The sequence below is a fragment of the Micropterus salmoides genome, unplaced genomic scaffold, assembly GCF_014851395.1.
Source record: "Micropterus salmoides isolate LMB-PRFRI ecotype aquatic unplaced genomic scaffold, ASM1485139v1 Ms_hic_scaffold_14, whole genome shotgun sequence".
Classification (NCBI taxonomy): Eukaryota; Metazoa; Chordata; class Actinopteri; order Centrarchiformes; family Centrarchidae; genus Micropterus; species Micropterus salmoides.
This window is the reverse complement of record NW_024040485.1, coordinates 33,648,479-33,674,554: the sequence shown is the minus strand read 5'-3', so window position 1 is coordinate 33,674,554 and position 26,076 is coordinate 33,648,479. Positions and strand designations below refer to the sequence as shown.

The window sequence follows — 26,076 nt, the reverse complement described above, 5'->3', positions numbered from 1 at the left end:
ATAAAGTTTTGAAAGATCAAATCAGGAGCAGGAAGTCAATCAGAGTTCGTAGCAGGCCGTCGTCTGAGGTCATGCTGCTCCTTTAGAACCCTGAACACAAGAACAAAGAGAACAGGAGACGTGGAACGTGATGGACGATAGAGAACAAACGTGTGATATAATGAACGCTGAGCGTGGTCATTACAGAGAAGGAAATACTCACAGCTGATTGGTCCAACAGTGATGGGAAGCTGATTGGGTGAAGCTGCGGACCGAGCCTGTCGTCTGGAACAGTTCTGCAGAGGAAAACAGAAAGAACGTTTATTAACAGACGTTACAGTGTGTTTCACAGCAAAAGAAACAGACACGATTTAATAAAGACACATAAAGACAAATAAAGATCGATGCAGTTCATTTCAGACCTCTGAAACCTTCTAGGGACCCTCTTAAGTTCTGTCAGAACCTTTTTTAAAAGCCTGTAGGACCTCCATGGGAACATTGAGAACCTCACTAAGGACCCCAAAACACATCTACTCTATAACCGCTTAACTTTTTAAATGACCAGTTGGAACCTCTGAAGGACCTGTAGAACCTTAAGAACCTCTAGAACTGCCTAGACGACTTGTGGAACCACCCTAAAACATCTAGAGCCTCTAGAACTTATTGGAGGACTCATGGGAACATCCAAGAGCCTTGTTGAGGACCTTTGAGGACCTTTGAGACACCTATACTTTTTAAGAATTTGTGGGACTGCATGTTTTAACAATCTCTAGAACCTTTAGAACCTTTTTCAGAACCTAGAACCTATGCAATCTATGTAAGAACCCGTAAACCTTTAGAACCTATTTAAGAGCCTGTGGGACCCACTCAAGAACCTCTGGACCCTTTTAAAGAACCTGTGGGATCTCTTCAAGAGCTTCTAGAACTTCTTTAAGGATTGATGGGAACCTCCTCATGACATCGAGAGCATTGTGAGGTCCAATAAGAATACGTTATGAACCTTTAGAACCCATTTAAGAACATGTGAAACCACTCAAGAACCCCAAGTACCTGTGGGAACTTATTAAGTATTATTAAGTAACCACTACCTCTTTATGAACTCATGAAACCCTCTTAAAGATATCTAAAATATAATTAATGACCTGAGGAGAACCTTTGTAACTTGTTTTTGAAAAGCGCTCTACAAATAAAGATTATTATATATTATTATTATTATTAAGATCCCCTAAATCCTCTTTAGGGTCTGTGCCTCTTAAAAACACCTATAACATCTTTTAGAACCCATGGAACCAGAATCTGACCCTGGACCCTCCTTGAAGACCCTGCAGATCTTCAGCACAGTTCGGACAGTTGACCGTTGACTGGTCTGTGTTCTGTAAAGGAGAACCTGGGTTCCTGTGTGTAGAACAGGACCACCTGCGGTTCACTCACGGGGCTGCAGGGGGCGCTGTCCCGGTCACACAGGCTGATCCTGCAGTGCAGATAAACGTTCTCATAGGTCCCATGGAACAGGAAGAGCAGCGCAGAGAAGCGAGCTCGCTGCGACAGACCGCTTTCATCCACCGTCACATGGCGACGGTCCACCGGACACCTGGAGGAGAGAGCCAATCACAGGGCTGCTGTAAGAACACACCTGCCTAGCAGAACTTTTATTTTGAAAATCTGCCCCCAGACTGACTGAAGGTTAATGGTTTCCTGGATCTACAGCTGTGTGTAATGTTCTCCGTGAGGAAAACCAAACTGTCAGTTGATAAAAGTGTTTTGATCTTCAAAGTAAAATAATAAATAATGTAAATTCTTTGCTGCCAGTAGCAGATGTTCAGGTCGGCGTCCTGTGGGCTGAAGGGACGTCAAAATAAGGCACATTGTTGTTCAGATCATCGTGCTTCTACTGTAGAATAACTCTTCAAACATCTTTTTATCTCAAAATAAAGCACAAAGTAAACTAAGTGAATGGTTACATACTTGGAGTAATTATATTTCTTCTCTGATAGAAGTAATACTGTTTGAACATTGAACATTCTTTTTCTTTTTCGATCTCATTGTCATCAAGTGTTGGATAAATAAAAAATGGTCATTTTTAGGCCTGCAACTAACGATTGTTGTCATTGTCTGTTAATCTTATTTTTACTTACTTGTTTTGTCCAACCAACAGTCCGAAACCCAAACAGCATCATATTACTGTCATTTTAAGGAAGGAAAGCAACAAATCCTCCAACACCTTCTCTCTCCTTTCGTCACATTTGGACGCTTGGTTAAGACCCCTTTGTGTCGCTTTTAATGCCCTGTGTACCTTTAGCGTTGTTTTTGTATGTGTGGGGCTCCACAGTCTAGTTAGCAACAATAAAAATGCAACCTCTGGTTAGACTTTCAAATTAAAACTGGTGGTTAAGTTGTGAAACATTGCAATTTGGTTAGGTTTAGGAAAAGATTGTGGTTTGGGTTAAAATAACTACTACTAATAGTTACTTAACTTACTGACTTTTTGTTTCACATGGGAAAAAACACTGGCCTCTTGGTTTAAAGTCCAGTTTCTGGCCCTCCGTCCACCTCAAACACCTCCTTAGTCGGACTTTCCTACACCTACCTTTAGCGTTCATAAACGACGCTACAGGGCTTCCCCCTGTGCACTGGACTATGCCGCTAAGGGTTCCCCAGTGTGTTAAAAAACTGAGGCCAACGGGTCTTGACCATGTGTCCATATGTGACGAGTTGGGGAGGGAGAACGGTTAAATCCTACTATTTGAGAGGCTGCAACCATGAAATTGTAGGCATTTCAAACAATCAACTTCTCTCAAGAAATTTCTCTGATGATCAACTAATCAATGAATCCTAAATCATCCTAAATAATTGCAGCATGTCAGTCTGGACTGTTTTTATCAGTCTGGACAGTTTTTATCAGTCTGGACAGTTTTTATCAGTCTGGACTGTTTTTATCTGTCTGGACAGTTTTTATCAGTCTGGACAGTTTTTATCAGTCTGGACTGTTTTTATCTGTCTGGACTGTCTTTATCAGTCTGGACAGTTTTTATCTGTCTGGACAGTTTTTATCTGTCTGGACAGTTTTTATCTGTCTGGACTGTCTTTATCAGTCTGGACAGTTTTTATCTGTCTGGACAGTTTTTATCTGTCTGGACTGTTTTTATCTGTCTGGACTGTTTTTATCAGTCTGGACTGTTTTTATCAGTCTGGACTGTTTTTATCTGTCTGGACAGTTTTTATCAGTCTGGACAGTTTTTATCTTTCTGGACTGTTTTTATCTGTCTGGACTGTTTTTATCTGTCTGGGCTGACTCGTCACCTGTTCTGGATCAGGAAGTATCTGACGGGATCGTTGGCGCCGGGGGAGTTTGTGACGTAGCAGTTTTCCAGCAGGAGCACAAAGCGGTTGTTGTCATAGTTCTCCACGGAGACGCCGACGTGCAGGGCGGAGCCGAGCGGCAGGCTGACTGGGCCGGTGGGGAACGGCACACTGTAGTCCGGCATCTCGTACAGAGTCATCGAAGCTCTGGTGGGTTCACCTGAACGCACGACCCCGACTCTGTGACGCCTGATGAGGGAGGAGACGTCATACGTGTTCATTCAGACATATTACCAGAAAAAACCCAAGAGAAGACGCACAGGTGAACTGAAATAACTCGACACTCACAGACTAAACAAAAACTATAAACCTGAATTTCTTCTGCTTAAATTACCTTTAATTTATCCATTAATAAGGATGAGTTACTTCATGTGTTCATTCAGGGATTTCAATTTAAGATGTTTTTGAAGGGTTTTAGTTTTTCAAAATAAAAGACAAGCAAAGGATCCCTGAGTACAAACACACAGATTTAGATTGAGAAGTTTCAAGGGGAGTTCAGGGTTGTTCAGGCTGTGTTGTTCCACAGGGAGACACTCTATCCTGGTCAGAGAAGTCCTGCTCCGTGATTGGCTGACAGGTGTCTGTTTACCTCAATCATAGTAACAGTCACAACAAAAAAAACATTGTCAGTGTCAATTTCCTGACACTACCAACGTGCGTTCCTCTGGAGAAATACGGAGCATGCGCCCTGGCAAAAAACTCTGCCTGCACAGCTGAACACGCCCCTTTTATGCGAACGTGCACCAACTCCAATTAAGTTAACACGGACTCAACTAACCAACATCTTATCCAACTTCGTAATACACTTTAACTCCAGTGTAGCGGTCAGAGTTTGCCTGATAACCCCAAGTTAACTCTGAGTAGGTTGAACTCCCTTCATAGTACAGGCCATGGTTCTCTTGATATTTATTTAACAAACAAAAAGCAAACCAAAACTGATCACATAGGCAAAAGAAAAAGGCAATCATCCTGGGATACTGGCAGAAGGGAAAACAGAGATCCAAGTCATCAAATCCAAAAACTAGACAGGGACAGGGAGCTGGCAGGAACGACAACGAAGGTCTCACAAGGACTGAACAGCAAGGGACAATATACAGAGGCAAAAACAAGCGAACAGGTGAAACACATCAGGACAATCAGGAAACAAAGATAGACATAGCTAACAGACAAAGACAACTTCAAAATAAAAGAGGAAAAAGGCAGAGCCTGACCGTTCAGGTCAACAGTTTAACCATTAAACTGCAGGTAACGAACACCACTGACGCTTCAGATAACTCGCTGGTTAAACACTTTAAAACATCTCACAGTACAAACACACTGATACAGGGGAAGGTGAACTCACGGCAGCTGGTATCGAATGGCGGCGTCGAGGCTGGTGATGTCATCCAGCGGGAAGACGCAGGAGAAAGGGAAGCTCATAGGGATGGAGAGCGAGACGTTGGTCCGACCGGAGGGGTACACAAACAAAATGTTGGAATACGTAATGTGGGAGCCGTTTGTCTGATGGGAAAGAGAAGACCAGCTGAGGAAATCAGTGGAAATTACTTTGACATTTGTTGTCGGTTCGATCCCCGACGCAGCAGCAAAAACCTTGTGAAGCGCTTTGGATAAAAGCTTGTAGCCATTTACCATTTCAAAAGTCTACAGCCATTCTTGCATTCTTCATTTTGGCCGTTGTCATCTTGCTTTTTTGGAACCAGACGTAACCATATTTGGATAAGAGGGTGGTGCTTGCTAGCTTGGTTAGCAAGGTGCATCTGTAATTCAGCTTAAAACAAACAGCCAACTCCTTAGAGTGTTTTTTAGTGAAACCAAACGCTGAACAAGATGTTTTTAGAACCAAACTGTTCCAGTTAACCTTCATGATCTGTAAACACACTATGAAAGGGTCAAAGCTCTGAGACAAAAACAAAGACAGCAACCAAAAACAGGTTCACAGCTGATTAAACTTAGCGCCGTTAACCGCAACCCAAAGAGCAAAACTGCTGTGGGCCCCACATAGGATTAGTCATGGTAGATCTAACCAAACTCACCTCCACCAAGTTTCCACAGACACCGTTCCTTCGCTCCACCAGGTACCACATGGCCTCCTGCTGGTCGACCTGCTGGTGGCAGCGCGGGTCGATCAGGTGAGCGGAAGAGGCGTTCAGCCCTCGGTCCTCCAGCAGCCTCTTCTGGACCGTCAGACGCAGGTGATCCCGTCCACACACCAGCTCCGGCTCCTGAAAACCACCGAGTTCTGAAACACAAGACAACCCACATGAAACACAGCAGGAACAAGGCATTGTGGGTATGAAAGTCAAACCATCACAAGCACACAAGTTAGTAAACTTTTTTTTCAATAGATGAAATGGTAAATCAACATTATGACACCTACCTACCTTTCCCATCGTTAGAGCTAACCTGCTAGCTGCTAACCTGCTAGCTGCTCTTCAGGTAAACGTAACTAACCTGAACAGATGACACCGGCATCTTCGCCGTGGTTGCAGTTGTGAGTGCCGAACCCTGGATGGCTACATTCAGATAACGAAGGCTCTCTGCCCGTACAGGCAACATCATCCATCCAGATCGGTCCGCTGCCCTGTCCAAAGCTGGCGGACACGGTTGCCGACTGGGCGAGGCCACAGCCCCGCTGTCTGCAGACCACCTGGGCGTCGTTTAAATCCCAGCCATCGTCACACACCGTTCCCCACTGGCCGGTATGCAGGATCTCCACTCTACCAGAGCACGGAGTGTTACCGTTCACCAGCCTCAGCCGAAAGTTGACAGCTAAACATTAAAACAGAGAGACAGAAAGCAGCTTGTCCCCACATGTACAGTCAACAAGACAGGAAACACTTGTTCACATCAAACAATAATAAACAGCTGTATATTCACTCTCTCTTCTGTCAGGCACAAAGTCACGTGACAGCGCTGGAAGTGTCTGACAAACAGACAGACCAGCTAACGTTAGCAAGACTGACCAGAGAGAGACGCACTGCAAGCTCGCACCTCAATTTAACATTACTGTTATCGTCAAACTTGGACACACAAGTTAACATGATAACTGTTCTCACAATTCACTCTCATGGAGCTTTTTTTACCTCTTAAACACCTGTTTTGAGATGGTTGCCTTATACAACTTGAGTGTAGGGCTGGACCCCAATATTCAAATATTCGACTGTTGGGTTCACATTCGATGTTCAGATTTGATTATTGAGGGGGTTTTTCGCACGCCTGACCTCCGCCGACAGCAGTGAACGCAACGCTCCAGTTAACATCAAAGGGAAAACTAAACGAAGCCCTCAGCTGTGTGGGAGCACTTTAAACTGAGTGATGACTGCAGTAGTGTGGAAGTTATGGCGTTTACTAATTTTACAATTGCTTAATTTCATTACAGATCAAAACAGTCAAATTTCCTACATTTTAAAATTAATCATTAAACTGTAGGCTGGAAACAAACAGCAACACAATGAATGCATTTAAATAAGCCTAATTATATGAGACCGATTGTAGAAGAAGAGCATTTTGTTGCTATAATTAAATGGACTGACGACCTGTCCAGGTTGAACCCCGCCTTTCGCCCGATGTAAGCTGGGATTGGCTCCAGCCCTCCCGCGACCCCGTGCGCAGGATAAGCGGTTAACGATGGATGGATTTACTTCCGCTACTGGAAACACCGCTCTACTTGCGTGTTGAGCTATAGGGCCATTCGCACACGTGCACCAATTCATAACAGAAGTTCTCCCATCTGGTGCTCCTAGTTTAAAAATTTAGTATGCTTTCTCTAAAAATGCGACCACATGGTCGCAGTCTGGAGCCCCGACTTCTGACTCTTAATGTTTAAAGGTCCTCTTGACCCTTTAAAGAACTTTTACAAGGATATGTGGGTACGTAAGTTTTAGGAACCTCTAGAAGGACTCTCTTTGAGGACCTGTGGGGGTTCCACATGTCATTAAGAAGTTATAGAGGTCCCCATAACTTCTTTATGACATGTGGGACCCCTTAAAGTACCTCTCTTGAAGAATCTCTTGAAACACTTAAAGAATATGTGGGAACCACCAGACTCTCTTCAGGACCCATGGAACTCCCTTGAAGATCTGTGGAAACCCCTTAGGAACCACTAACTCCAACTCTGAAGGGCCCTCAGAAGAAAGACCTATGTCATTTCCTGAAGGATCTCTACGAACCCATGAAGGACAAGTAAAACATCCTTAGAACTTGCAGAATTACTAGAAAGACCTATAGCTTGTAGAACCTCTTTAGAGACCCAGTGTAACCTCTACAACACAAGAACTTTGGTTAGAACCTCTTTAACTGCCCGTGACAACACCTTTAGTACACCTGGTCAAGGATGGTCAGCTATGAGCCACAGAAAGCCAGTTCAGGAAACTCTTTAGGTCACGAGGAACCTCCCAAAAGACCATGGAACCTCAATGATCTGAAACCCTTGGTTCCCGTGTTTTTTGATCCCAACAGAGGACGAGGTCACTCACCCTGACGTTCACACCTCCAGGTGATCTTGTCGTTGCTCACACAGGTCTCACCTTCAGCACAGGTATTACACACCATGGTGTTGACATCTGATGAGGAGCACAACACAACAGAGTCCACTAGAGAAAGAAACCTTGACACTACACAGTATAACTCCATGGATACCTGTTGCTTACCTGCGCAGTAAGCTAACCGACACAAAGTCGGGCTTACGAACTTGTACACGTAGTAGTTTCCTGGGCAGGCTTTCACGTGGATGGGGTTAGACTGAAACTGGCAGCAGCCTCTCTCCCAGCTGCCACAAACCTCTGCCGGTATGATGCCATCTGACTGCAGCGGGTGGGCGGTCCTCAACCACAGCGGAGCATCAGTCCCACACATGTGGCTCTCAATGCATCTCTCTGGCATCTGAACACTGCTGTTACCGATGAACAGGCGGTACCAGCCCTGCCAATCTGTACGGCTGTCGCAGGCCACTGACCCCGGGGCCGCCCTGACGTCTGTGGCTCGCCAGGTGTCTTCTAACGCAGAGTAGTGCTGACACGGGTCGATGCAGCGAGACGCGCCGTTCACCTGGAGGCAGTCCTGACCGAAAGGGCACCGTGCGCTCTGGCATACAAACGTCACTGAGCGCAGTTTGGTTTTGGTAGCGGTGCGACTTTGTAGATTGGGGGTCAGCAGGCAGTTGAAGGAGCCTGGGGTGTTTTCGCAGAGATGGCCGGGACCACAGGGAGGGCGGGGCAGCAAACACTCATCGATGTCCACGCAGCCCTGCAGCGGCGACCATTGGTAGCCTTGTCCACAGCAGCCATCGTTGCAGGTGGTTTTGTTGTAGCAGGTGAAGCCATCTCCCACCACACCGTCCTCACAGCGGCAGGCCACGCCCACAGTTTCCACGCTGTTGTCCTGGATGGAGGCGTGGCATCGAGCCAGTCTGTGACAGGCCTCACAGCTGGTGGCTACAGACCCTGAGGAGGTTAAACGATCTCTCTGACATACGTGACTGCCAGAACATTGTGGTAACTCTCACACGGTGAATCATTACAGCCACATTTAGTTACAACCACTTACTTCTTCTTTTTAACCCAAGAGCGCTGACAAGTTTTAGATTTTGAACTCAACTGAATGAGTTTTTGAAAGTTAAATTTGCATTAACTCATTGTGTTGACTCTTTTGGCAGATACAGTGGGTACGGAAAGTATTCAGACCCCTTTAAATTTTTCACTCTTTGTTTCATTGCAGCCATTTTCCAAAAATCAAAAAAGTTCATTTTATTTCTCAGTAATGTACACTCAGCACCCCATCTTGACAGAAAAAAACAGAAATGTAGAAATTTTTGCAAATTTATTAAAAAAGAAAAACTGAAATATCACATGATCATAAGTATTCAGACCCTTTGCTCAGTATTTAGTAGAAGCACCCTTTTGATCTAATACAGCCATGAGTCGTTTTGGGAAAGATGCAACAAGTTTTTCACATCTGGATTTGGGTATCCTCTGCCATTCCTCCTTGCAGATCCTCTCCAGTTCTGTCAGGTTGGATGGTAAACGTTGGTGGACAGCCATTTTCAGGTCTCTCCAGAGATGCTCAATTGGGTTTAAGTCAGGGCTCTGGCTGGGCCATTCAAGAACAGCCACGGAGTTGTTGTGAAGCCACTCCTTCGTTATTTTAGCGGTGTGCTTAGGGTCATTGTCTTGTTGGAAGGTAAACCTTCAGCCCAGTCTGAGGTCCAGAGCACTCTGGAAAAGGTTTTCGTCCAGGATATCCCTGTACTTGGCCGCATTCATCTTTCCCTCGATTGCAACCAGTCGTCCTGTCCCTGCAGCTGAAAAACACCCCCACAGCATGATGCTGCCACCACCATGCTTCACTGTTGAGACTGTATTGGACAGGTGATGAACAGTGCCTGGTGTTCTCCACACATACCGCTTAGAATTAAGGCCAAAAAGTTCTATCTTGGTCTCATCAGACCAGAGGATCTTATTTATCACCATCTTGGAGTCCTTCAGGTGTTTTTTAGCAAACTCCATGCGGGCTTTCATGTGTCTTGCACTGAGGAGAGGCTTCCGTCAGGTCACTCTGCCATAAAGCCCCGACTGGTGGATTGCTGCAGTGATGGTTGACTTACTACAACTTTCTCCCATCTCCCGACTGCATCTCTGGAGCTCAGCCACAGTGACCTTTGGGTTCTTCTTTACCTCTCTCACCAAGGCTCTTCTCCCCCGATAGCTCGGTTTGGCCGGACGGCCAGCTCTAGGAAGGGTTCTGGTCGTCCCAAACGTCTTCCATTTGAGGATTATGGAGGCCACTGTGCTCTTAGGAACCTTAAGTGCAGCAGAAATTTTTTTGTAACCTTGGCCAGATCTGTGCCTTGCCACAATTCTGTCTCTGAGCTCTTCAGGCAGTTCCTTTGACCTCATGATTCTCATTTGCTCTGACATGCACTGTGAGCTGTAAGGTCTTATATAGACAGGTGTGTGGCTTTCCTAATCAAGTCCAATCAGTATAATCAAACACAGCTGGACTCAAATGAAGGCGTAGAACCATCTCAAGGATGATCAGAAGAAATAGACAGTACCTGAGTTAAATATGAGTGTCACGGCAAAGGGTCTGAATACTTATGACCATGTGATATTTCAGTTTTTCTTTTTTAATACATTTGCAAAAATTTCTACATTTCTGTTTTTTTTCTGTCAAGATGGCGTGCTGAGTGTACATTACTGAGAAATAAAATGAACTTTTTTGATTTTTGGAAAATGGCTGCAATGAAACAAAGAGTGACAAATTTAAAGGGGTCTGAATACTTTCCGTACCCACTGTATGTATGTGTTGATTGAAAAACATTGCCAACGGTCTTATACGTGTAAATGAAACAAATTTTGAATTTAAATCCTCTTAACTTGAAACAGAAAGTATTATATTATAAATGTTTGTCATTTTTACATTATATCACAGGTGTATCACATTATATATACACATTATAAATGTGGTTAAGTTGTTTTAACTTGAGTTAACTTAAGGGAAGTTTTCTTGCTTTGATTTGATAATAATTATTTGTTTTAACTCAAAGTATGAAGTTGAAACAAGTTCTAAAAAAGTTCAATCAACTGAAAAAACAACGCTGTGGACTCACCTGTGGACTCAGCTGAACAGGCAGCCATGACGAGCAGCAGGAGCAGAGAGATGAACCGGTGGAACATTTTCAATCACCAAACTGTGACAGCTGGAGGTGAAAACAACAGGTTCACTCACCTGGTTAATATTCTGCTCACAGCACCTGTTTCTTTCACCGTTACCTCCAGATCACAATGAAGTGTTTTCTTTTTCTCTGTACAATTTTATCATTACATTTATTCATTTAGCTGATGCTTCTATCCAAAGAGACTTACAGCTGCTCTACATGTCAGAGGTCAGAGTCAAACCTCTGGAGCAGCGAGGTGTTAAGTGTCTCGCTCAGGGACACAATGGTGGATGTGTCACAGTGGGGGATTGAACCTGGGTCTCTCACACCAAAGGCATGTGTCTTAATTTTCTTTATGCCTGCTCAGGATTATCAAACTCTCATCTTTATCGATCGATTGAATGTAGCTGATCAAATCATTCATTTAATAAATCTGTGATTACATTCATAAAATACTAATTTAAGCTACTTATTATATTCAGAGTAATTCACTTCATCCCAGTATAGAACCTAATTTTAAAATCATTACAACACAGAATTATCTGAAACTTTAACTTCATTAATCAGACTCTCGGCTGGCACTGAAGGAACGTCCAACATGAAAACAGATAACGTCCCGTCTGATACAGTAATAAAAACCTGGATCCATTTTGTCACTTTGCAAAGTTTGGTAAAAAGCCGAGTATCTGGATTTGTAAAGATCTATTTGGTAATAAACAGAGTTATCTTGTTATTCTTATGGTAGTTGAAATATATATATATATATAGAATATATATTATAAATATATATGTGGTGGACAAAATATCAGAAACACTTCTCAGCAGAACAAGCTGGATCCTCCACGATGATCCTGCAGCTGAATCCACACAAACTGAACACTGCAAGCTGCATGAAGGAGGATTTATTACAGGTCTGTAAAACTAAAAACTGGAATCTGCGTTTAGTCATGTTTAATCTTTACCTTTTCTTTCTTCAGGTGTGCAGACTTCAGTCAGTCTTTCTGGGAAGCGGCAGGTGAACTGCAGCTCTGTCGGTGCTAATTGTTGTTGTAAAGCCATAAATTAAAAGAACTGGGTCAGACAAATAATACTGTGTGGAGAGAAAGAGCTCTTTCACTTCGTTCTGGAGAAACTTCTTTTTTGAAACGCTTTCAGACAACATGAAAATCAACTGTTTTTATTTTTCAGTTCCAGCTGAGATTCAGGAAATATGAAGTTTGTTCCACCAACAGAGATCTGTTCTCTAGAACACCTGCTGCTGGGCTCTGTGATTAGGACAGCTTGGTTTATTGGGAACAAAGGTTTCGGCTCACTGACTCATACAGCGGGACAAAATGGCTCCAAAGGAAAAGAGCATGAGATTATTAAAAACTGAAGGACAGCATTCAATCCTGAGCTGTTTCCTCTGTCTGTCCTGTCAAGGTCAGTGTTTTTGTTTGGCTGCTTAAATCTCCCAAAATATTTCAATTCAATTTTATTTACATAGCCCCAGTTGGACAGTCATCTCAGAGCACTTTCATAAAATATTTGCTTTGCATTACTGCGCATGTAAACGTTTAAAATGACTGACAGCTCTCATCATAGGAAAGTCTGATTATTAGGCTGTAGTGAGTTTGTTTCACTGCACACAGCTTTGATTAAAGTCTTTTTTTCATTATAGATCATTAGCTTGTGTGACCGTATTAAATAAAACGTTGGTTGGTGTGAATTACCGTAAATAAACTCTATTTAAAGAAAAAACAATGTGGACCTCAGTAATGTTCTAAACCCTGGTCGGGGTCCTGGCCCTGGGTACCCTTAAGTTAGCAAGAATAAATATGCAACGTCTGGTTAGACTTTCAAAATAAAAGTACGTAATAGTTAGTTAATGTTGCAAAACATTTCAATATGTAAAACTGCATATTGTTAACGTTGTAAAACGTTGCAATTTGGTCAAGTTTAGGAAAAGATTGTGGTTTGGGTTAAAATAATTCCGTCACTTATGTCAGTTAACTTAAGTAATTGAAGTAACTTGACCTGCGTAACTTAAATAAAATGTGAATGCTCTGTATTTGTACAGCACCTTTCTAGTCTTTTCGACAACTCAAAGCGCTTTTATACTACCTCACATTCACCATTCACTCACATTCTTTCACTGAGCCTAAGTGCCCAAACATTCACACCATAGACTGTATATAAGAAGTGGACGTAGTCATGGTGACGTCACCCGTTGCTTTGTGGACCGCCCTTTTGAAGCCTCGAGTTTGGCCGATAGGGCGCCGCCATGTCGAGTTTTTGCAACCAGGAAGTGCCCGGAAGTGACGATACGGCGGAGCTAACGGCCGTGTGTGGAGCTAGCTAGCTTAGCTGGGGGCATCTGTAACTCACATTATCTGTCATTTTAACAGGCTGATAAGTTTGTCTAGCGAACAACAGGCTTAAAACTAAATGTTCTCACCAGAGAAAGTGAACAGCCGACTCCTAATAAGCTTTTTCGACGGCGCTGGTTAAATTTACACAGAGGCGAGGGTTCGAGTCTCTCTAGCCTGATTGACAGGTCACCATGGTAACGACTTGTCAATCATAGATAACCCCGCCCTGAAGCATACTCTGCTTTATGGTCTATTTTAAAATAAATGGGACCATAATTTACTAAATGAATCATTTTATATTGAAGAAGACATGAAACTAGTTGACTTTTTGTTTCTCACGGAAAACGAACACCAGGGTGAAATCCCAGCTTCTGGCCCACCTTCCAGCCCCAACCACCTCCGTACTCTTTTCTAGTAAATATCCTGCCCCTGCCTTTACCGTTGGAAACTGACGCTACAGAGCTCCCAGTGACGCCGGTGGGTCCTGACCATGCGGCCACCGTGTGAGGCTTGGAAGTGGGAACGGGATATAAAATCTGCATGTTTAGTCAGCAGAAAAATCTGAAATAGTTTGATGACTTTGCCCCATAAAAAGGTTTAAAAAGCGTTTTTCCCTGCTGGTTATACTTACTATACTGTAGTATGACGGGTGCATTATGTTTCCCGCCTCGGCTGTTAGAAGCAGACTATTGGCTTCCTAGCAGTAGGGGTGGGATATGTGCACGCAACCGCCATCTTTGGTGTTGAGGATATTTGAGGTGGCGTGTCTCCTGTCTTAAAAGGTCTTTGGGTTAGTGTAGGCTGGAGAGATGTTACTAAACTTAGAGCCGTAACATTCTGAAGGTGTGAAAATGAGTCAGAGGTGGAGGAGGCAGCAAGATCACCTGTTCCTGAATGGAAGTCAAAACAATGCAAAACTTCATGATGGACAAATAAATATGCAAAAATCGAAATGTTAAAGATAAAATTTGCATTTAATGACAGACAGAGAAACAGACATGTTTCAGTTAGTGTGATCTGTAACACGTGACGTGTCGTACAGACGGACAGAACCACCGGAAAGGAACCAGAGTTCAGGTTTCCATCCAGGTGTTCAGCAGCTTCAGCAGAGTCAAACAGAAACAAACCCGCTCCCCAGAACAGAAAAACCCAAATCAGACTTATGAAAACATGAAGCGTGTACAGTGCACCCGCCCGGCGCCGCTACAGGATACATGTCAGATATGCTAATGAAGGAGGTGGATCGACCATTCGGGAGGCTGCTGCCGGGTCACACGGGCATCTGCAGATGTGAGTACTCGTCCTGCCCCTCCTTCTCCTCCAGGTGAGGCTCTGCATCATCAGCATCCAGCTGCAGGACCAGAGGTCAGAGGTCAGTAAACAGTTCTGCAACACACAGTGCTCGTCCACCATTGGCTCACGGTTCGATAACTTTTTTAGGACAAGCTCGATTTGCAAACCTGGAAAAACCGTCAGTGAGATTATCTGCTGTGTTTTTAGGTTAAACGCTACTAGCATAGCATCACATCGCTGACTTTGACACCTCCTGCTGTCACTACATGTTCTTTACATCAGCTGTGAGCCGTGTTAGCAGCGCCCTGTCCTGCACGCCGCGCTAATGGTGACCACTTCATAGTGAACGAGGTGTGACTCACACTCTGCAGCTCCCTCCAGGTGAAGAGGCGGGGCAGCAGCAGCATCCTCACCGGGATGGTCAGAAGCAGCATGAAGGGGAACGCCAGAGCTGCTGCCGTCGCCATGACCACCCACAGGAGAGACAGACAGGTCAGCTGGACGAGAGTGAACAGGTGCATCCTTAACGTCCTCACCTGTGAGAGGGCGGAGTCACAGAGAGACAGGTGAGACGGAAACAGGTACGGTGATGTTCAATAGTCCAAGTCAAGATCAACAAGTCCCAAGTCAAGGGCTCATGAGTCAAGTCCAAATCAAGACCAACAAGTCCCAAGTCAAGTCAAGGACTCATGAGTCAAGTCCAAGTCAAGACCAACAAGTCCCAAGTCAAGGGCTTATGAGTCAAGTCCAAGTCAAGGGCTTATGAGTCAAGTCAAGACCAACAAGTCCCAAGTCAAGTCAAGGACTCATGAGTCAAGTCCAAGTCAAGACCAACAAGTCCCAAGTCAAGACCAACAAGTCCCAAGTCAAGTCAAGGACTCATGAGTCAAGTCCAAGTCAAGACCAACAAGTCCCAAGTCAAGGGCTTATGAGTCAAGTCCAAGTCAAGACCAACAAGTCCCAAGTCAAGTCAAGGACTCATGAGTCAAGTCCAAGTCAAGACCAACAAGTCCCAAGTCAAGTCAAGGACTCATGAGTCAAGTCCAAGTCAAGATCAACAAGTTCCAAGTCAAGTCAAGGACTCATGAGTCAAGTCCAAGTCAAGATCAACAAGTCTCAAGTCAAGTCAAGGACTCATGAGTCAAGTCCAAGTCAAGATCAACAAGTCTCAAGTCAAGTCAAGGACTCATGAGTCAAGTCCAAGTCAAGATCAACAAGTTCCAAGTCAAGTCAAGGACTCATGAGTCAAGTCCAAGTCAAGATCAACAAGTCTCAAGTCAAGTCAAGGACTCATGAGTCAAGTCCAAGTCAAGATCAACAAGTCCCAAGTCAAGATCAACAAGTCCCAAGTCATGTCAAGGACTCATGAATCAAGTCCAAGTCAAGGACTCATGACTCAAGGCCATGTCAAGATCAACAAGTCCCAGGTCAAGTCAAGGACTCATGAGTCCAGTCCAAGTCAAGACCAACAAGTCCCAAGTCAAGGACTCATGAGACAAGTCCAAGTCAAGACCAACAAGTCCCAAGTCAAGTCAAGGACTCATGAGACAAGTCCAAGTCAAGACCAACAAGTCCCAAGTCAAGTCAAGGACTCATGAGTCAAGTCCAAGTCAAGACCAACAAGTCCCAAGTCAAGGACTCATGAGACAAGTCCAAGTCAAGACCAACAAGTCCCAAGTCAAGGACTCATGAGACAAGTCTAAGTCAAGACCAACAAGTCCCAGGTCAAACCAAGGACTCATGAGTCAAGTCCAAGTCAAGATCAACAAGTCCCAAGTCAAGTCAAGGACTCATGAGTCAAGTCCAAGTCAAGATCAACAAGTCCCAGGTCAAGTCAAGGATTCATGAGTCAAGTCCAAGTCAAGATCAACAAGTCTCAAGTCAAGTCAAGGACTCATGAGTCAAGTCCAAGTCAAGATCAACAAGTCTCAAGTCAAGTCAAGGACTCATGAGTCAAGTCCAAGTCAAGATCAACAAGTCTCAAGTCAAGTCAAGGACTCATGAGTCAAGTCCAAGTCAAGATCAACAAGTTCCAAGTCAAGTCAAGGACTCATGAGTCAAGTCCAAGTCAAGATCAACAAGTCTCAAGTCAAGTCAAGGACTCATGAGTCAAGTCCAAGTCAAGATCAACAAGTTCCAAGTCAAGTCAAGGACTCATGAGTCAAGTCCAAGTCAAGATCAACAAGTCTCAAGTCAAGTCAAGGACTCATGAGTCCAGTCCAAGTCAAGACCAACAAGTCCCAAGTCAAGGACTCATGAGACAAGTCCAAGTCAAGACCAACAAGTCCCAAGTCAAGGACTCATGAGACAAGTCCAAGTCAAGACCAACAAGTCCCAGGTCAAGTCAAGGACTCATGAGTCCAGTCCAAGTCAAGACCAACAAGTCCCAAGTCAAGGACTCATGAGACAAGTCCAAGTCAAGACCAACAAGTCCCAGGTCAAGTCAAGGACTCATGAGTCAAGTCCAAGTTAAGACCAACAAGTCCCAGGTCAAGTCAAGAACACATGAGTGACAACCCCAGGTTTGGGCCCTCTCTTGTTCTTTGTATCTTGCTGCGTTTTGTCCCTTTAATCCAGGTAGTTGGTGGGTGGAGTTGATACCTGGTGTGAGATGCAACACACCTGAGCAGGCAGGGCTCAGGTGGTATAAAGGAGCCGGCTTGATTTGACTCCCTCTCTTCTCCTGGCCTGCCGACTGATTCTGTTCTACACCCACACACTCCACTCACACATACACTGCATAAATACTGATCTGACAGATACCTACAATTGTATATTTTGCTTAATTTACTTAATTTTCAGATTGTGTGGTTTCCCGCTTTTGTCACTTGCTGTTGAGCCAGGTTGTGACAAAATGGGGGCTCGACCGTGATCCAAAACCATTTGGTAATGGTGAATCTTGCGTACTGTGACAAAAATGGGGTTTTGTCCATTTTCTATGTCTGGTAAGTTTTCGAATGCAGAGTATAGTGGATAGTGATTTAGTCTCATGTATGAAGAAGGATGAACGAACATTTCTCCTTTGACATTCGTTCATAATATGTTGGTAGTGTTGCAGTGAATGCGGTTAGCGCAATTGTCTCGGGGCACATCCCTGGACTTGAGTGGGTCACTGTTTGTGCAGTTGCCTTTCTCGCTCTGGTGGTATTTAGAGCATAAGTACCCGCTGTAAGTAACTGCATGAACACTAGGGTTGAGGTTAATAAGTTTCTGGTAGGTAGTTAGTGGGAAGGCTCTGATTTTAAATTTTTTGCACACTGGACTTTGTCTTATGGCCACTGTTGCTACCTTTGTTCGGTCTCCATCTGAGCTTTTGTATAGTTGTACAAAAGATGACCTTTTGAAGCTCACTGACTATTATGATGTTGGAGAGAAATGGTTAAAGGAGGAAATTAAAGGAGTGTTGAGGTCTGTTTTAATGGAATAGTTCCTTGCCAGCTACGATGCAGAGTCGAGGTGATGGTGTCGTTGAGTCTGTGGTTTCCCCTATAGTAGCTTTAACCTTTGAGCAACAAAAGGAACTTATGCTGTTGCAAATGGAGAGGGATAAATTATGCATAGAAAAGGAACGGCTAAGGCGGTCACTGGAAAGGGGAAAAAACTGTTCAGATAAAGCGACTGCTAGAGCTGTTGGTCATGCCTCTAAAGTTTCTTGGTCTGGTTGAAGAACTATAATGTCAGTGGGGAAGGGATCCATCTGGGTTAGCGTCTGCGACTTGGTGGGTTGGCCAGCTGGCTTTGGTAACATTAAGTGCTATAGCTCATGCTTTGTATGAGTTTCGTTGTTTCGTTGCGTTGTGCGTCTTGGGACGACTTGATTGGCTAGTGAGCCTTTGTTTGGAGGAAACTTTTATTACGCTAATTTGGTTTAGCACTCCAGTTGTGTGCGTTTGGGGTGTTGTCTAGCAGACAACACAGACTTGTTCATATGAGAAAGTGAATAACACGTCTGCTGGTCTGACTGCGAGACACACCTTTACCTCCTGCCTCCTTGCTGCTGTCAGATTTATTCACAGTATAGTACTAACAGTCTGCTGGTCAGGGGAATGAAGAGGTGATTCGTAGCTCATCAAGTCATTCCAAGTCAAAAGGTGGAAGTCCAAGTCTAGCCATGAGTCATCGGTGTTGAAGTCAAGTTGCCAGTCTGTTGCCACCTCTGGTAGTGACTGACATATATGTTCCTGGTAAGGAGGCGGGGCTAACCTTGCGGACGTAGTTGTGGTCGGGGTGGTACTTTGGGGGCATCAGCAGCAGGATGAGTCTCTCAGTGAGCTGGATCCCGTTCAGAGACATCACTCCCATGTAGAGGAAGATCCCAAACAGCACCGCCAGAGGGATCTGACGCAGAACCTCCCCGATCACGATGGACAGACCTGAGTGGGGGGGCAGAGACCAGATCAGAACACACAGAGAAGGTAGTCAAAGTAGCAGTAACGGCTGTAGTAGTACTCTACAGTGACAGTAGTCGTACCCACTAAAACCGCCACCAGGAAGCCCGTCACCCGCTGTTCCTTGACCTCCTGGATGCGGGGCTTGTCTCCAGGGGCCACCGCTTTGCTCATGACAGTGAGGGCGTTGGTGTGGGTTACGGAGCGAACCGTGGCAGCTGATAACCAGGGCAAACCAAACAGCGCCGAGACGCCACCCACCATCACGATGATGAGGAGGTCCAGGTGAAAACCGGTTCCCTTCACCAGCATCCTCTCCTTCTTACTGACAATCAGCCTGACGGACAGATGCAGGAAAAATGATGAAGTGATTCTTTCTTTTAGGTCAGAAAACAAAAGAACAAATACAAAGAAAGAGTTGTACGCTGTTATCTGGGACTCCATGAAGATGAGGATGAAGACGAGGATGGCTGGCAGGATGCTGGCGGCCATCATCCAAACAGGAAACTGCCCGTCTGACCCCAGAGGAGAAATCAGCCAACCACGCTTCTCCGGGCTGGACACTGAGAATCCGCTGGGCACGTTCAGTTTCTGTCAACCAATAGGAAGATGGAAATTTAAACGTCTGATTCTGACAGTGTGTTGCGTCCAGGGCAGGAGTTTCACCAGACGGCCCCTCTGTTCGGCCTTGATGTCCTCGTACGCCCTTCGGTCACAGGGCCTCTCTGCCACACTGTTACAGTACATGTATGTGATTGTAACAACTAGTGTGGTGCGACCAATAAAAATACATGTCTGAAAGCGTTTCGTTCTGATAGCGAACATCCTGCCCGGCCAGCACTGTGCAAAAAAACATCTCAGAATGTGACTGATTAATGTTATTTACACCACAAAACTCAGCAAAGATGAGAAATAGGCTACTGTCAAATTGTTTATTACAACCAGTATGATTTTTTTTTTAAAGTTTTAGGGTACATGTGAGTACAGTGAGTCTGTCTCACACATATATGAGTAGAGATGTCATGTAAAATAAGTCTTGTGGATTAAACCCAGTTTTTTTCCAGAGCTGATGATGGAAGGAGCTTCCTTCTACTCTTTGTTGAGTTGCACATGAGCATTAATGACCTTTAGAAAAGATGCTCAGCACAGTGACCCTGAAGACAATGTGACAAGAAAGGTAAATGTTTGAAAAACTATCAATAAATATCATTTTTAAATCAAGACATTTACCAAACACCTTGATAGTTAGTTTTTTTCTAATATGAATGACTAAATTGCTAAACTTATGAAACTCCAGGCCTGGTTGTGTCTTAGGACTTAATGAGGTGCACTGAGTGTTGAAACCTGTTCCCGTCTGACCTGGGTGTAGGTGTCCTCCACGCTGTAGTCCACCAGCACCATGATGAGGATTGCGATGGGAACCCCAAAGTCTCCAATGATCCTGCGAAGCTGAAACAAACAGAACTCGGCTCATTGATCAGGGAGTCAGTTCGAAACCATGGATGATCTTATATTTAGACCCAGAATGTCTGCTCATTGTGCCCTGGACAAAACAACCAGGGACGTGGGAGCTGAAGCTGTTGAAAAGAATGAACATTTTGTCATGTAAGTGTTGTTTATAACGGTTAAAATGGTGGATGAGGTGCTAGAAGTTCATGAACTGCAGCTGTACCTTTATCTTGTGCGTCTGGCCAGTACCTGTGTCTGCACCTGTGTCTGCACCCGTACCTGGAGACACTCATAGCTGCATGTACTCGTACATGTACTCGTATGTACTGACCCTGCCGGGAAAGAAGGAGCTGTTCTTGAACTTCCGCAGGTAGAAAGCGATGAAATATGTTCCCGCCATGAGCACGAACGACAGTAGGGCTGTGTTTGGTTCTCCGACAACCTTCCCAGGATCCTCGGCGGCTGCGGTGTAGTTGCACAGAGATGGAGAGACTGTGTTGTTTCCATGGTAACAGTTTTGGAGAGGATGCTCCTGAAAGATCTGGAAAACACCAACAAAGAGAGGAAAAACCTCAACGTGGCTCTGGGTGGCAATGAGAAGCCCGATGCACTGACTCCTTCCTGTCTTGTCACATTTATTGCACTCCCCTAAAAAACAATGACTCCTGGTTTGTAAAATACAGTAGAAACACAAATAGACCTTGCACTAAATACTCACAAGGTTCCTGCTTTAATATAATTTAACTCAATTTTGGTTGGTCCAATGTCAAAATGAAGTCATGACTTAAAGCTGGAGTTCTGGGGTGTTTGTGTTCCATGTTTCCTGTTTTACTTTTCCTTGGTGTTGTGTGTGTGAATGACCTGTGTCTCATTACGTTCAGCCCTCCTGGTGTTTTCAGGTGGTCTGCTCCCCTCACTCACTGAGAGTTCATTGCTTCTACTAATGTCTCTTCCGATGTCTCGTTAACCAGCATTATCCCTCGTGTTTTCCCGTGTTTTGTAGATTTATACTCCTTCGTGTCATTTGGTTTTGGACAGCCAAGTTTTCACCGTTACGTTTGAATGAACGCTTCTAAATCTACCTGCTCCCCTTGTGCGTCTGCATCTGGGCCCCAAACCTTCCCGTGTCAGTGCTATGCCTCATAAGATAACGGAGTGCAGGACTTTGACATCTAAATGAATGCCTGTTAAATTCAAGCAGCCGTCCCCACACTGACAGAAGCTCCACCGCAGGTTTAAGCAAAAATGCTAGATGAAGTTGTTATTTGTAAAAACATCACAGATGCTTAAGATCAAATTACACTTTCTTTTTTATGAATCAATCCATAAATTTGTCTTTCATAAGGCCCGGGCTTTGCTTGTTGCTGACCTGCGACCTTTGACCTCACCTTGACCAGTTTGGCGAAGGTCTCATAGATGAAAATGAGGGATATGAGGAAGGAGAAGATCTCCTGAGTGAAACGGGAGACGAAGCGAACCAGGATGCTTCCCTCGAAGGCCACCGTGAGGAGAACGATGAGCACCAGCCAGAACCCGATCCACACCCGGCCCGTCAGATACTCGATCCCATTGTCTTTACAAAACTACACACACACCAGGTAGAGTTCAGGGGACAGTTAACAAGTTAGCTGACAACATACTTTCCTTTGCAGCAGCATTCTGGACCACTTGAACCTGATCTAGGGATCCAGAACCAGGTGAAGAGGGAGTTAAAGTAGCGTAGACGGAGAAAACAGAAGCCTGAATGATCATCTCCGTCTTAGCTTAGAGTTTGAATTGAAACACTTAATATGCTGCTCAGAACAAGGTGCGCTTACTTTGTGTTTCCAAAGCTTTTTCTGTCTCAATACATATTCCAATAACTCAGCTCAGGGTATCTTCTGATACTGAGTACCAATTGGATACCAGGGGTGTCTTCTCCCAAACTGAATCCCTTTGGGAACCTCGCTACTCACCGATGTCACCATGTGAAACGTGTTGGGTTATTTTTTATGAAAGGCAGCATAAAGTCTGGCACTAAAACCGCAGTCTGACTTTAGAATGACATTCACATCCGACAGCAGAAACCATGATTGAACAGAGACAGGAGTTACCATCTGCACCCTATATACGACCATCTGCTACCACGTGACCTAAACTCCATTCTTAGCTCACGTTCTTACAAGGAAGTCCATAAGATGTGGTTGAAACCTTCGGAAACACAGAGTGAGTGGACCTTGGTTTTCTGAGTGCTGAGCGAACCTTCAAATATGTATTATCTGATCAAGGGGAAGACAAACAAAGGAAGCCCCAGGAGAGAACCCTGGGCCACACCACAGTTACAGAGAGGGTGCTGTGGAGAGAACACAGAAAGCATTTCTCTGGTGTGTTCTGTTGACTGTCCAGGTGTGTAGATTTTCTGTCAGGTGAGCTCACAGTGTAGAAGGCCTCTTCAAACACCAGCAGCGGTCCAGAGAAGCCGATCACCAGCAGAGGCTGAGCACCTAGAACGCTGAACACTATGCCCTGCATCGCGGTGGCAACTATCAACTCCGACACACCAATCAGACCCTCGGTTTTCTCACCTGTATCACAGGACAGAGAACAACGCTTAACAGGTGAATTATCTTTTGAAAACAAAAGTTTACCTAATGATGTTAAAAGATAAGCACCCAGGCGGCCTTTGCTTTAATCAAGTTCAAAGCGGTTTGTTAATCGTTCAACCAAACCTCATCAGGCAGTTCAGTTTCTCCAATAATAAAGGATCATCTATTCTAATCTCTGTCAATGTGTTTCTGAAGTCCAGACCCACCCAGAAGTCCACCAAAGGTGATGGCAGGCGACAACGCAGCAAAGTAGATGAAGATGACGGCGGCCATGCACTGAGGGTTCAGAGCATCTCGGAGGTCGCTGAGGTATTGAGGGTAGCGTCGCGTCACATCTTTGATCAGACCTCCGAAAAGATGGCCCGAACGTCTCAGGGGCTCATCGCCAGGTTTGGAGGGAACGAGGGCATCTGGAAGATAACATGGAGCTCAGAACATCAACATCAACAAAACCTTTTGCTGATGACATGCTGCTTTACCTTAGAGGACTGGGACCTCCACAGAGATCCTGCCAGAAGCCCCTCTTTACGCTGATGATACACAGAGCAACTTTTAGAGCAATGTTGCCATCAATGTTAATGATTAAAGATTACTACCGTAATCCCCTTCCCCTATCACTACTCCACCCGCCCCGCCTCGCCACTATCTGTTCAAAACATAGTCGGACTTGCCACCAACAAGATTGCCCAGCAACATCGCTCAAAAAGTTGCCCCGTGTATCATCAGCTTTATGCTTTATTTGACTTTATTTTACAAGATTCAGTGAAATGCATCAAGACTAAGCTCAACTTTCCCAGACAGCATGTCCCCTCAGAGGCAGTGACTGGGATGTTGGATGACATAATTACCTGAGAGCACTGAAACTGATAGAAATCATTGAAAACAAGGAAACACACAGGGTATTTCTGTTTGCATGACCTCATCTCCTTTCATTTCCTGTCAGCCTGTCACTGTCTCCTTCCTGTTAAAGGCTAAAACACACACTTTAAAAAGCTCTTCCCGTGATAACCGACCTTCATCCTGTGGAACGCTGGTCTGTTTCTCCTGCAGTTTGCCGCTTTGCTCCTCCTCCCTCTTTCGGAGCATCTCTCGTTGGAAACGAGCGACCGAGTGGAGCAGCTCATCGCCGCCGACTTCCGATGGAGGGAGGACGACGCTACAGTCCAAAAAACGGTTGATGGCTGTCAGCAAGTCCTGGCGGTCATCAGCCTGGTACGCCGCCTCGTGGAAGTGCTGACAGAGCAGAATTCATTATTCAGCTTGAACCACTTTACGCAGGTTCAGGGTACTGATTTGTAATTTGGCGCCATCCCGAGGTCATATCACAAAAAGTGGCAGACAGCGTTACCTGTGCAGGGACTCACCTTGTCTGACATGAGCGTGGAGATGGAGCGCCCGATCTGGTGGTAGTCAATGTTGGCAGTGGGCGGGCCCAGCAGGAGGAAGAGGAACCTCACAGGGACAGGAACCTCCAGGACAGACTCCAGCAGGACCGCCTCCTGCAGCCGCACAAACGCCATGCAGGGCTGGTCCAGGAAGCCCACACTGCCTGCAGACACAGCAGAGGGATGCACTAAACCCTCTGAACGCGCTGCTCTACAGGTCGACACCTGAATGAAGGTAATAATGCGTATGTGATGCTTGTGTGATGCGTACCCACGAGGACGACGGTGGCCTCGGCTCTCTCCGGGATCTTCTCCATCAGCTTCGTTTCATGTTTGGATCTGGAGTGGCAGAGGGGCGGGGCTTCTTTCTGAACACACACACACACATCAGGTTAATGAGTAAAATAAAGTCCTAACCAGCTGATAGTCACTCGCTGGCCTGTCTCACCACTGCTACCCCGATCACATCCAGCTATTCTTCTCCTTCACTGTATCTGACATTTACGTGTTGTTTCAGTGCTGGCTGGACACGTGGACATCTGGGGATCGAACCCTGTGATCACCCGCTGTACCCGCTGAGCCAAATCATGAATCCAAAGGAACGTAATGTGATCTGTCACTAACTCATCTGCACCTTTGATACCTTGTTCTTCTCTCCGTCAGCCTCTCTGTGATTGGTCGGATTGATGGAGGGCTCCGATTGGCCGTTGTGTCTGTCCATCAGGGCGGCCATGTTGGCTGCAGAGATGTTCTTGCTGAACATGCTGTGATCTTTCTCATCACTGGGGTGGCTGATGAAACAAACAAACAAAACTAAACGATGAACCATTGGCTGAAAATAACTGAGACACGGACGGAAAGATAAACGACAGATGTGTTTCGGACACGGACCTGTGTCTGAGCAGCAGGGCTTTGAGGACGTTGGCTCGGTCTTCAGCTCTGATCTGATCTGAGATCACCATCTGCTCCACCACCTGCTGAGCGATCCCCGGCAGAGTCCTCTGTCTCAGGTCCAGCAGAACCGCCCCTGAAAACAAAACCAACACGAAGCCCGGGGCTTTTCAGGGAGCTGAAACTGAGCAGGGCGTCAACAGAAGAAAAACAACATGAACATTAGAGCACGTAAACCTGTAGAGGACCATGTGCGGCCTGTTTATTTTGTACATTTTAAGGGATTATTTAAATTCATGCAAAACAAACCTCATTAAAATCTAAATATATTCTAGTTCATAAATCCGGATCTGTTAAACCTGAATGAAAACCTTAAACTTCATCTCACAGTCATGTGGAAATTAATGGGGAAGTCGTGTGTTCAGAAGGGCTTTTCAAATTAAAAGACAAAAGAAGGATGCGTGTTTTAGGAGACGTTTGCTGTGTTTTCAGGGGATTTAAAGAAGCCATGTTCAGGGTGAGAAGAGGAGCTGCAGCAGAAAGAAAACCAGTTCTGAATGTGACCTCTTTAAAACTCGGTGTCTGTCCCCTGGGGGGCAGCAGAGAGCCTCCTCACCGTGGGAGATGGTTTTTCGGAGCTCCAGCAGGGAGCGGAAGGACAGGGAGGGGACGTGAGGTCTCCCCCAGCGCTCCGTCTCCTCCTCCACCTCCTCCTCAAACTTGATCCATCGAGCCGTCTCC

General features: G+C 45.2%; 2 protein-coding genes across 2 annotated transcripts; both read right to left on the bottom strand.

Annotated features, from left to right (window-relative positions):
* On the bottom strand, nucleotides 1-11,031 carry LOC119902785 (pancreatic secretory granule membrane major glycoprotein GP2-like). The gene is made up of 10 exons (XM_038719149.1): nucleotides 10,946-11,031; nucleotides 7,989-8,780; nucleotides 7,815-7,901; nucleotides 5,791-6,108; nucleotides 5,373-5,578; nucleotides 4,682-4,839; nucleotides 3,280-3,528; nucleotides 1,411-1,570; nucleotides 203-275; nucleotides 1-90 (listed from the first exon to the last, which is right to left on the bottom strand). The coding sequence occupies exons 1-10, from the start codon at nucleotides 11,010-11,012 to the stop codon at nucleotides 83-85; spliced, it is 2,118 nt and encodes a 705-aa protein (XP_038575077.1). The 5' UTR covers nucleotides 11,013-11,031; the 3' UTR covers nucleotides 1-82.
* A 3,274-nt stretch (nucleotides 11,032-14,305) lies between these two features.
* On the bottom strand, nucleotides 14,306-26,076 carry LOC119902783 (anion exchange protein 2-like). The gene is made up of 16 exons (XM_038719147.1): nucleotides 25,952-26,076; nucleotides 25,336-25,471; nucleotides 25,079-25,235; nucleotides 24,716-24,812; nucleotides 24,424-24,608; nucleotides 24,073-24,292; nucleotides 23,266-23,469; nucleotides 22,890-23,038; nucleotides 21,863-22,057; nucleotides 20,806-21,015; nucleotides 20,385-20,474; nucleotides 19,450-19,616; nucleotides 19,109-19,362; nucleotides 18,841-19,010; nucleotides 15,000-15,173; nucleotides 14,306-14,695 (listed from the first exon to the last, which is right to left on the bottom strand). Exons 2-16 carry the CDS (start codon nucleotides 25,404-25,406, stop codon nucleotides 14,615-14,617), a joined length of 2,424 nt encoding a protein of 807 aa, XP_038575075.1. The 5' UTR covers nucleotides 25,407-25,471; nucleotides 25,952-26,076; the 3' UTR covers nucleotides 14,306-14,614.

What these genes read in the sequence shown, in the direction of transcription:
- LOC119902785 (XM_038719149.1), bottom strand. Translation starts at nt 11,012, where the DNA reads ATGTTCCACCGGTTCATCTCTCTGCTCCTGCTGCTCGTCATGGCTGCC. An exon ending in TCGGTTAGCTTACTGCGCAG is followed by an intron (nt 7,902 to 7,988) that starts GTAAGCAACAGG and finishes GCTCCTCATCAG; the next exon opens with ATGTCAACACCATGGTGTGT. An exon ending in ACAGCGCCCCCTGCAGCCCC is followed by an intron (nt 276 to 1,410) that starts GTGAGTGAACCG and finishes TTTCCTCTGCAG; the next exon opens with AACTGTTCCAGACGACAGGC.
- LOC119902783 (XM_038719147.1), bottom strand. Translation starts at nt 25,406, where the DNA reads ATGGTGATCTCAGATCAGATCAGAGCTGAAGACCGAGCCAACGTCCTC. An exon ending in CCTTCGCCAAACTGGTCAAG is followed by an intron (nt 21,016 to 21,862) that starts GTGAGGTCAAAG and finishes GGTGTTTTCCAG; the next exon opens with ATCTTTCAGGAGCATCCTCT. An exon ending in GCTCCTTCTTTCCCGGCAGG is followed by an intron (nt 20,475 to 20,805) that starts GTCAGTACATAC and finishes TGTTTGTTTCAG; the next exon opens with CTTCGCAGGATCATTGGAGA.